The sequence below is a fragment of the Oncorhynchus clarkii genome, chromosome 1 (assembly GCF_045791955.1).
Source record: "Oncorhynchus clarkii lewisi isolate Uvic-CL-2024 chromosome 1, UVic_Ocla_1.0, whole genome shotgun sequence".
In the NCBI taxonomy this organism is placed as follows: domain Eukaryota; kingdom Metazoa; phylum Chordata; class Actinopteri; order Salmoniformes; family Salmonidae; genus Oncorhynchus; species Oncorhynchus clarkii.
Window position 1 is genome coordinate 703,877 of NC_092147.1, and position 11,562 is coordinate 715,438.

At 46.1% G+C, this 11,562-nt stretch overlaps 1 protein-coding gene across 1 annotated transcript in view; it reads left to right on the forward strand.

Moving 5' to 3' along the window:
- LOC139411651 (mitochondrial import receptor subunit TOM70-like) overlaps positions 1-7,809 on the forward strand; it is a 32,506-nt gene extending 24,697 nt beyond the window's left edge. The window contains exons 7-12 of the mRNA XM_071158301.1: positions 2,494-2,628; positions 2,856-2,963; positions 3,353-3,469; positions 3,958-4,055; positions 4,931-5,053; positions 6,266-7,809. Of these exons, the coding sequence (XP_071014402.1) occupies positions 2,494-2,628; positions 2,856-2,963; positions 3,353-3,469; positions 3,958-4,055; positions 4,931-5,053; positions 6,266-6,419 (735 nt within the window). The 3' untranslated portion in view covers positions 6,420-7,809. The remainder of the gene's footprint in view (positions 1-2,493; positions 2,629-2,855; positions 2,964-3,352; positions 3,470-3,957; positions 4,056-4,930; positions 5,054-6,265) is intronic.
- Positions 7,810-11,562: the final 3,753 nt, after the last annotated feature.

The following is an 11,562-nucleotide window of genomic DNA, read 5'->3' on the forward strand; positions in this document are numbered from 1 at the left end:
TAGCAGCTCCTCCTCCCCTCGGTTAGTCGCTATTAGCAGCTCCCCCTCTTGGTTAGTCGCTATTAACAGCTCAGCCCCTCTGTTAGTTGCTATAAGCAGCTCAGCCCCTCTCGGTTAGTCGCTATTAGCAGCTCCCCCTCTCGGTTTGTTACTATTAGCAGCTCAGCTCCCCCTCTCGGTTAGTTGCTATTAGCAGCTCAGCCCCTCCTCTCGGTTAGTTGCTATTAGCAGCTCAGCCCCTCCTCCTCTCGGTTAGTTGCTATTAGCAGCTCAGCCCCTCCTCTCGGTTAGTTGCTATTAGCAGCTCGGCTCCCCCTCCTCTGTTCGTCGCTATTAGCAGCTCAGCCCCTCTCGGTTTGTTGTTATTAGCAGCTCAGCTCCCCCTCCATTCAGTTAGTCGCTATTAGCAGCTCAGCTCCCCGTCTTGTTTAGACGCTATTAGCAGCTCCTCCTCCCCTCAGTTAGTCGCTATTAGCAGCTCCCCCTCTTGGTTAGTCGCTATTAGCAGCTCAGCCCCTCTGTTAGTTGCTATAAGCAGCTCAGCCCCTCTCGGTTAGTCGCTATTAGCAGCTCCCCCTCTCGGTTTGTTACTATTAGCAGCTCAGCTCCCCCTCTCGGTTAGTTGCTATTAGCAGCTCAGCCCCTCCTCTCGGTTAGTTGCTATTAGCAGCTCAGCCCCTCCTCCTCTCGGTTAGTTGCTATTAGCAGCTCATTCCCTCCTCTCAGTTAGTTGCTATTAGCAGCTCAGTCCCTCCTCCTCTCGGTTAGTTGCTATTAGCAGCTCAGTCCCTCCTCCTCCTGGTTTGTTGCTATTAGCAGCTCAGTCCCTCCTCCTCTTGGTTTGTTGCTATTAGCAGCTCAGTCCCTCCTCCTCTCGGTTAGTTGCTATTAGCAGCTCAGTCCCTCCTCCTCTCGGTTAGTTGCTATTAGCAGCTCAGCCCCTCTCGGCTAGTTGCTATTAGCAGCTCAGTCCCTCCTCCTCTTGGTTTGTTGCTATTAGCAGCTCAGTCCCTCCTCCTCTCGGTTAGTTGCTATTAGCAGCTCAGTCCCTCCTCCTCTCGGTTAGTTGCTATTAGCAGCTCAGTCCCTCCTCCTCTCGGTTAGTTGCTATTAGCAGCTCAGCCCCTCTCGGCTAGTTGCTATTAGTAGCTCAGCCCCTCTCGGCTAGTTGCTATTAGTAGCTCAGCCCCGCCTCCTCACGGTTAGTTGCTATTAGCAGCTCAGCTCCTACTCCTCTCGGTTAGTAACTATTAGCAGCTCAGCTCCGCCTCCTCTGTTATTTGCTATAAGCTGCTCAGCTCCTCCTCCTCTCGGTTAGTCGCTATTAGCAGCTCAGCCCCTCCTCCTCTCAGTTATTTGCTATAAGCTGCTCAGCTCCTCCTCTCGGTTAGTCGCTATTAGCAGCTCAGTCCCTCTCGGTTAGTTGCTATAAGCTGCTCAGCTCCTCCTCTCAGTTTGTCGCTGTTAGCAGCTCAGCTCCTACTCCTCTCGGTTAGTCGCTATTAGCAGCTCAGCCCCACCTCCTCTCAGTTAGTCGCTATTAGCAGCTCAGCTCCTCCTCTCAGTTTGTCGCTGTTAGCAGCTCAGCTCCTACTCCTCTCGGTTAGTCGCAATAAGCAGCTCAGCTCCTCCTCCTCTCGGTTAGTCACTATTAGCAACTCAGCTCCTCCTCTCGGTTAGTCACTATTAGCAACTCAGCTCCTCCTCTCGGTTAGTCACTATTAGCAACTCAGCTCCTCCTCCTCTCGGTTAGTCACTATTAGCAACTCAGCTCCTCCTCCTCTCGGTTAGTCACTATTAGCAACTCAGCTCCTCCTCCTCTCGGTTAGTCACTATTAGCAACTCAGCTCCTCCTCCTCTCGGTTAGTCACTATTAGCAACTCAGCTCCTCCTCCTCTCGGTTAGTCACTATTAGCAACTCAGCTCCTCCTCTTCTTGGTTAGTCACTATTAGCAACTCAGCTCCTCCTCTTCTCGGTTAGTCGTTATTAGCAGCTCCTCCTCCTCTCGGTTAGTCGTTATTAGCAGCTCCTCCTCTCGGTTAGTCGTTATTAGCAGCTCCTCCTCCTCTCGGTTAGTCACTATTAGCAGCTCTGCTCCTCCTCTCGGTTTGTCGCTATTAGTTTGTATGATGGTATGGCTGTCAACACATAGTTCCAAACAAAAATGAGTCTACTTTCAACTTTGCTTCTTAACAGTCATTCTATTTCTAGGATTCCGTTTCACCTAAGTGTTTTGATGTGTACTGCAAGTCAACTAGCAATAGTTGGTAATAAATTCTAATTCGATTTATTACCCATATGGTGCAGCCCAGACCATGTGGCTGTATAGTTAATATAGCAAGCAGCTCTTCTTTCTCTTAGTCCTGCTAGCTGAGGGCCAATGCTCTGACCGAAACCCTGTGTTTGTCCTGTCTCTGTCCTGGTACTGCAGCTCAGGGCCAATGCTCTGACTGAAACCCTGTTTTTGTCCTGTCTCTGTCCTGGTACTGCAGCTGAGGGCCAATGCTCTGATCAAGCGTGGCAGTATGTACATGCAGCAGCAGCAGCCTATGATGTCAACACAGGACTTCAACATGGCCGCTGAGATCGACACGCGCAACGCAGACGTCTACCACCACCGGGGACAGGTAGGGCTGTTTCTATCACTATCCCTCACTATCCCTTTGGCCCTGCCCAAATGGCACCCTATTCCCTATTTAGTGTACTACTTTTTACCAGCGCTCATAGGCCTCTAAATTAGGAATGGGGTGAATAAGATGCCCTTTGGGGCTAACTTGCAAGTAAACAGTAAGATGCATTTAGTCACATCATTGCCATTGGTTTCCACTAACGGACTGAAGTGTTTCCCCTTCAGTTGAAGATCCTTCTGGACCAGGTAGAGGAGGCCGTCCGAGATTTTGATGAGTGCATCCTGCTCAGACCTGACTCTGCTCTGGCACAGGCTCAGAAAGGCTTCGCCCTGGTGAGTATGGATCATGGTGAGTACTGACTTTAGGTTTAGTGCTCCCTAATATAATGGATATCTGTTATAAACATGAATCTGATCAGTTTCTCTGTCCTCTAGTGTAGTGTAGGTTTGGGATGTGTTGGAGATGTGTTCATGTTAAAAGGTTCATCCTACTGGCTGTGCCTGCAGTACAGACGTGCTCTTGTGAATGGACTGTCTTATCCACTTTATACAGCTGAGACTAGATCTCACCAATGTGCTGTTAATCCACTTCATACAGCTGAGACTAGATCTCACCAATGTGCTGTTAATGGACTGGGAGAAAGTTAGTTAGTCAGCGCTCTAAGGTTGGTGCCGTATGCAGCATTCTAAAAGTGTGTTAACCAGCTAGTCTGTGTGTCCAGTACAGGCAGGCATACACTGGCAACAGTCAGTCCCAGGTGCAGACGGCCATGGACGGCTTTGAGGACATCATCAGGAGGTTCCCTAAGTGTGCTGAAGGATACGCTCTGTATGCACAGGTAGGGGTGCACTCTGTCATTAACATTGTCTCACCTGTCAGGTACGCTGTCATTAACATGGTCTCTCTGAGGTGGTGTGGTATACTGCCAGTATACCATGGCTAAGGGCTGTTCTTATGCACAACGCAATGAGGAGTGCCTGTATATATTCCTTAGCCGTGGTATATTGGCTATATATCACACGCACTCTTATTGCTTTTAGAAACTGGTTACCAACTTAATTAGATCAGTAAAAATACATGTTTTGTCATACCCGTGATATACCACGGCTTTCAGCCAATCAGCATTCAGGGCTGGAACCACCCAGGTTCTAGTAATAATCCCATTTTACCTGCAGTAGATTATGGCTGCTTGAAAAACTTATTGTTTAACAGAACTTCAAATCTCTTCTTACAATTTGATTTGTTTTATTAAGTAAAATGTGTCCTAAAATGTACTTTAGTATGTGAATCATCCTGAAACATTTCTCCTGTGTCTGTGTTATTCAGGCATTGACTGACCAGCAGCAGTTTGGCAAGGCAGATCAGATGTACAATAAGTGTATTGACCTGGAGCCAGACAACGCTACAACATACGTCCACAAGGGGTGAGTTAAGAGGGGCGTCCCTGGTCTCTGAGATGAAGTGGATGGGAAGGGCGTCCCTGAGATGAAGTGGATGGGAGGGGCGTCCCTGAGATGAGGTGGATGGGAGGGGCGTCCCTGGTCCCTGAGATGAGGTGGATGGGAGGGGCGTCCCTGGTCTCTGAGATGAAGTGGATGGGAGGGGCGTCCCTGAGATGAAGTGGATGGGAGGGGCGTCCCTGATCCCTGAGATGAGGTGGATGGGAGGGGCGTCCCTGGTCCCTGAGATGAGGTGGATGAGAGGGGCGTCCCTGGTCCCCGAGATGAGGTGGATGGGAGGGGCGTCCCTGGTCCCCGAGATGAAGTGGATGGGAGGGGCATCCCTGGTCCCTGAGATGAGGTGGATGGGAGGGGCGTCCCTGAGATGAGGTGGATGGGAGGGGCGTCCCTGAGATGAGGTGGATGGGAGGGGCGTCCCTGGTCCCCGAGATGAGGTGGATGGGAGGGGCGTCCCTGGTCCCCGAGATGAGGTGGATGTGAGGGGCGTCCCTGAGATGAGGTGGATGTGAGGGGCGTCCTTGAGAGGCATCCTAGGTTCCTAATTTTATTAACTTTGTGTAATAATGCCGCAAAACACGCGTGTGTCTGTTTTCACGCAAAAGTTGGCATTTATAAAAATGTAACTTGACATGAGGATTGGCTTATCCTCCCGGAAACTGTAGACCATGCGTACGCACAGTTTTGTGCACGCAGATATGTAGTGTTAGATTTACGCAATAGTTATAAATGAGGCCCCTGGTGTGATGAGGTTGTGAGGGGAAGTGGCCTGCAGATCAGGAGTAATGTTTTAGTGATAGTCCAATAAGTTGCTAATTCCTGTGTGTGTGTGTGTGTGTCAGGTTGTTGCAGCTCCAGTGGAAGCAGGACTTGGACCTGGGCCTGGACCTCATCAGCAAGGCCATTGAGATCGACAACAAATGTGACTTTGCCTATGAAACCATGGGCACTATTGAGGTTCAGAGGTTAGTTCAATACTTTTTCAAATATTTCCCGGTATTAACTTTAGTTTAGTTAAGAAGGCATTAAATAACATATTGGTACATTTATAAATGTTTTTACATTAACAACAAATATATCAAAAAATAGTCCTACTTTCCAACCCAGTGTACAAAAAAATACTAACTTTATACACAGGGGTATATACATTTAAAATGTATAAGGCTTCACAGGCATTTAAGGTTCGCTTTGCTTTATATATTTTTTGTATTTAAGCAGCCTGAAAAAAAAAAAGCCATTTAGTTCAGTTTTAAAATGAAGACTCTTGGCTTTTCTGTAGCCCAGTTGCATTTATAGTATGTATCAAATTATTACCATACATAATAATAATAATAATAATACAGAGATTAATTATGGGACAGGGTCAGGGGCATCCAGAATATATTGGATCAGTTAGGATTAGGAGCATCCAGAACATCTTGGATTAAGGGCATCCAGAACATCTTGGATTAGGGGCATCCAGAACATCTTGGATTAGGGGGCATCCAGAACATCTTGGATTAGGGGCATCCAGAACATCTTGGATTAGGGGCATCCAGAACATCTTGGATTAGGGGCATCCAGAACATCTTGGATTAGGGGGCATCCAGAACATCTTGGATTAGGGGCATCCAGAACATCTTGGATTAGGGGCATCCAGAACATCTTGGATTAGGGGCATCCAGAACATATTGGATTAGGGGCATCCAGAACATCTTGCATCAGTTAAGGTCATGGCCATCCAGAACATATTGGGTAGGTCAGGGGCATCCAGTACATATCCAATGTCATAAAATACATAAGACACATGTAAAAACTAGTGCGCTCTGGGTGTTCGTAAATATAGAGTGTTGTCAGATTGTCCGTTCATAAATTCTGGGAATTTCGCTCTCGGAGCATTCAGAGCGCCCACACTAGACCCTCTGGCCGAGGAGTAGGGTTGATCCAAGCTTTATGACCTCACAGCTGTAGTCAAGCACCCAAACTAACTGGCTAACGTTGGCTAGCTTGCTAGCTACTTCCAGACACAAATGAGAGAACACCTCACAGATCATTTTACTCACCGTAGCAGAGCTGGTTAGGCTGTTTTCATTTTATCCAGAGCGTTGGTGACTGTAACTGTGCTGCTGGAAACAATTTCATTACTATTTTTTTGCCCATGTTTACTGACACTTAAATAAACTTCCCTCTCATTTCAGGGGAAACCTGGAAAAAGCGATAGACATGTTCAACAAGGCCATCAACCTGGCCAAGTCAGAGATGGAGATGGCCCACCTCTACTCACTGTGTGATGCAGCCTATGCCCAGACTGAGGTAGCCAGGAAGTACGGACTGAAGCCACCCACGCTGTAACTCTCCTGTCACATGACCCACCCTACCCAAGTCTCTCCACTGCTGAGCCTGATCATATTATAACTGCAGATGTTTGAGTCATTTAGTTTTGTACAAGACCTGAGAACTACCGGTGGTTAAAGATGAAAGAAACATATGTGACTAGGGTTGCAAAATTACGGTAACTTTCCCAAAATTCCCCGTTTTTTCTGAAATCCAGGAATTACAGGGAAATTAGCAGGAAATCCATGAACATGCCAACCAGGATTTCTGGAAAACCAGGGAGGGAAGGTTAGGAAAGTAACTGGAATTTTGCAATCCTGTCTGACCATACATTATTATCATGTTTATGTCACGTTGAATTGGAATTCAAACCAGGGCTAGAACCCAAATCCGCTGGTAAATAGGGTGGTCTTAACCTTCACATCCCTCTCCTTCAGGGCACTTGACCCACACACCCCCATCTCCTGATATTTAGTTTAAGCCAGACCGTGACCACTATTGGCCCTCCTGTACCATTCAGAATGTCTTGTTTTCTCTATCATGAACATGTGAATGGCCAGGTATCCATCCAGAAATAATTAAATCTTCTAAAATCAAAGGGAGATTCACTCAATAGATTTCTCCATTCTATTGCCGACTTATCCATATTTGGACATATTTTAAGATAAATGTATTATGTTGCCTCCACACAGACCTGTATAGAGTTCTAATGGACTGTTCATTTGCTACTATATATGTTTCTATTCTTCTTGTTCTCTAACAAATATTTCTGTCCAGACAGCTCCATATCCTCGAGATAACGTAACATTATCATTGAATGGCAAATTTAAATGCAGGATTAAAATGTTAGTCAAATGTGTGTGTGTGTGTGTAATGATGGATGTCTGTGTTTGGTGTAATGCTGCAGCTGATATGACAATGTGTGGGATAAGAGAGTCCAGGCGAAGTTGGGGTCCTAAAGTGTTGTTTATTTCGGGGGATTGCCTGTTTTTCCTTTTTATATATTCTGTACAGCATGTGAGATTTCTCTTTCTAAGTACATGTTAATGCAATGCAATGCTCGTGCTGAAATACTGTTTCTGAAACTATCTGGCCATTTTGGAAAGGCTAGACTGAATAAGAATGAACATTTAGACCTAAAATTACAGCTTTAATTCAGCAATTCTCAAAATGTACCGCTTCTATTTTTATGTGGTTGTTTTCCCAACTGCTTGTAGATTCCGAAAATGTCAGAAGGGACAATTATTTTAATATTTTTTTCAGGCTCAGTCAACTTTTACTTTGCAGGGGGCAGGTATGCCATCATACAGTGCCTACAGAGAGTATTCACACCCAGTGGTGTGTATTCATGGATGCCAAGGAAGCCAGGCTTCCCCCAAAAATTGACCAATTAAAAAAAACAAAATCATTCATTTTGCCTCTGTGTTATAATTTTCCATCAATTCGAAAGAGGCTGAATGTATCTCAACAGAGAAAGCATCCGAGTGAGCGAAACAGCACCCCTCTGTCTCTGTGTATAGGCCATGTATTTGATGCTGTCTGGTCCAAACGAGTATGGAAAAAAAAGTGTCAAAGGACATTGAGAGCATACCTCACTGACAGAAAAACTTGAATTGTTGCATCTCGTTGTGATGTCCTCCGGTGGCTAGCTAGCTACCTAAAATGGTCCTTTTCCTAAATTATCCATGGATGGAGATAGGGGTTTGGACTTGCGGTTTTAAGTAATTATCTGTACTGGCTAATGATTATAATGCTGATCCCACCATTCATTCATACATTGTTGTGCCCCTGGCCTGAAAGGATAGAAGTTGAATATGTAACTAGATGTAGAAGGCTAATGTTAACTAGCTGGCCTGGCACATCGTTCCCCATGAAAGGAAGTTAGGGTAGCGAGCAAGCATTTTAGCCAAATCTGACGAGTTATCTCCAAACAGAGTTCAACTTGATAACATGCATGCAGTTTTGTTGAACGTTACTCAAAGTAACAAGGTTCTACTCAACATACTGCAGACCAAAGACGATCAGTTAATGAACACAATGACTAATTTGGATGACAAATCAGCAGAACTCATTGAAGTCGCTGACCAAATGAATAATGAGAGAACTCGGGTGATGAAGATGGAAATGTGGCTTTCTAAGCAAGCGGAGGAAATCTCATCACTGAATCTCTCGCTCCGTACTCAAGACTTCTATCTGCAAACCATGACAGATAAGTTTGAGACCGAAAGGAGCAAGTGCGACACTCACGTGTCCAAAATCACTACTCTAAGCGCTCAAGTGGACCCTTAAGTACCATCTGGAGGAAGTCCGGAATGGTCACGCTCTACAGCGTGACTACCCATCCAAGCAACCGGAGCCCTGTACTCAAATGAGTAAAGACGATAGGTTTCAGACTTTGCCTCCCTCGAGTGTCCCTCAGTCTTCTCCTCTTGGCCATTCGGCACTGAGTAATATGGTGCCTCTTGGCCAACAACCCTCTCCGCTCGCTTGGCGCAGAATACCTTGACAAATGACTACGCTAAACTTGCCACAGCTTTGAAATTAGAATTCAGTGGTTCTGCAACTCACAAACACGATAGCTTACTGGCTAACACCGTCAAACAAGCTCAGAACGAACACCCACAAGCGTACTATCATAGGCTTTGTTCAGCTTACTTTGGCCTACTCACAAACAGGAATGGACGAGCTGTTACCATTCAGACAAATGTTTCTGTCAAACATGTATCCAACCTTCATTACTTACTTGGGCCCTGCTGCCCATGTTGGCTTGCCCATCTTACAACTCAGAGAGCTCGCAAGCACAGCTTTTAAGACATCAAAAGCTCGCAATGCTAAGAGCCTTGACCACTCGGTTTTGAAGTTTGACCAGGAGCACTCACTCCAGTTAGAGGGTGCATTATCAGGTATTGGAGCGTTGAGAGATGACGCACAACAACGGTTTGTACCATGATTCCAATAACCTCCGCGGTCTAAATAACTGTACCGCTACAATCAACCTGTTCGCCACGTTCCTGCACCCAACCCACACAAAGTGTCAGAGCACAAGGGTAACAAAGGGTTGAAGGGTGATCAAAACATAGACCAAGGTTCTCCAGAAGTTCCACTACGTGAAGAACTAAAGCGAGAAAAAATGTGAGAAAAGGGTAAAAGATAAGTCTCAAGGACTAGACAGGGAATTACCGGACACCAGGTCCGCAGGAATTAACACCCATAGCAGGGACGCTCAAATTCAAATTTCTCCCACTCTCACTCGAGACCATATCCAGGGCCCGCTTAACTTGTCATGCGCTAATTGATTCGGGCGTGGCAATATCTTTCAAACATTGTTAAATGATCTCAAAAAGGGCTTTGAAACCAACTAAACGTTGGTTAAAAGTGGAATGATGCGACACTAGTCTTCGAGGGGTCACCCAGACTACCTCACCTCTCACATTGAGAGTCATGCTGAAACTTCCAGGACATATCTCTCGTTCACAATGTGTTACCAGCCTCGAATCTGTACCCCTGCTCCTTGAATCTGTACTCCTGCTACTCGGCGCAGACTTGATTAATCGGTTACTTCCACTGATGGATTGGAAAAGCAACCAGGTATGGTCAGAGGCTACAGTGCCTTCTCCACTTACCACACTGTTTCCCCCTAACGCTAGTTGCAATGCAGTCATTCATGAAGGGTATTTTTTCTTGGGAAAAAGACATCTCGAAACCTCTAGGTGCAGAATCCGATCCAAAAAGATATTACGATATCTCGACACATTCCATCAGCAAACCTGATTGACCTTTCTTTTCATGATATTGAGCCAGCTGTCTCTGTGAATGAGCAACTTCCCTCCTTGCAGTCGTGCAATACGGTAGTTGAGATGAACTTCTCTTGCCCTTTGGACACTCCCGCAAGCACTGCGGCGGTCTCAGCAGTAAAAACATTGATGCACAGTGTACTCTGCTTCCGATGATACACCTTCCACTTTGTGGGGGACTGTCATCCCTTACAATGACACTAATGGCGTCAGTCCAGCAACTGACCCGATGACTCCCACTGTTGAAACACCTTACGATATCACAGACAGATATCCTCATCTCAGTTCACAGGTACTGAAGAGGTTGCCACACACGGACGCTGTGGTGACTGACAGACCTCGGCAGCCACTGAGGGTGTTGAAGCACAAACACCAGGAGATTTGGTTGAAAAATTACAGCCACTCTCATAATGAGGCCGCTAACAACTCATACACAGGGTCCGATCTTTTCGTTTGTGCCTCGGACACCAACACCACCCGCTGGTGGGGGGGTCCCGAGACACAAAGGGGGGGAATAGTAGACCAGACCCATGATGAGCCTCATCGAGGTCGGTGGCGAGGTTGAGACTGTGAATCACTGTACGAGGCCGCCAGACCAGAAAACAAATCTAGTTGTAAACTCCCCTGTGAGAACAGTGAGGAGCAGACAGGCCCCTAGATGGGGATTATCTTAGAACACATCTAAGATAGTACTGAGGTGTACCACACTGGTCGTAACTGAAGTCCATTGGACTCCACCTCAAACAAATGGCAAAAATACTCATGCTTTGCCATGTGTAGGTTCAACTACAATACAACTAGTAAAATGCTCTAATCATGTGTTCCGGTAGGATAATATTTCAGAATAAATCGGTAGGATAACTGGTCCCCTTGAGTACCAGTACCAATGACAGCAACAGTCAGATCCGCTACAATCAGTAAGAACGTTAGAGACCTTACCAATAAAATTACTCTTGACAACAGCGACAGAGTAGTTAGGAGTCACTCAGAGAACAAGGGGAAGGGAATCTCCAGAGCACTCTTCCAATGGTTAACACACATGCCACTCTAATAAATAGAATCCTCCATTCAGGAGGGAAGTTATTAGAATGAACCATGATCACACCACGTACGACTGGTCCAATACTTAAAGAATACTTCCGTCATGAGGTTAGCTCCTCCGTGGATAACATAGCTATGAAATAGACTTCTGCATACCTATCGCCACTACAATAGTAGAAGACAGTGATTCGTAGTAAAACCATTACAGACTCCCTCGACACCAGTTCTGACAGACCTCCAGGCATTGACCTGAAAATGACCTGATTACGTCACTCATTCTGAACAAGTTGTAGTCTGCCAGGATACTTGTTTTTTTTCCCTTGACA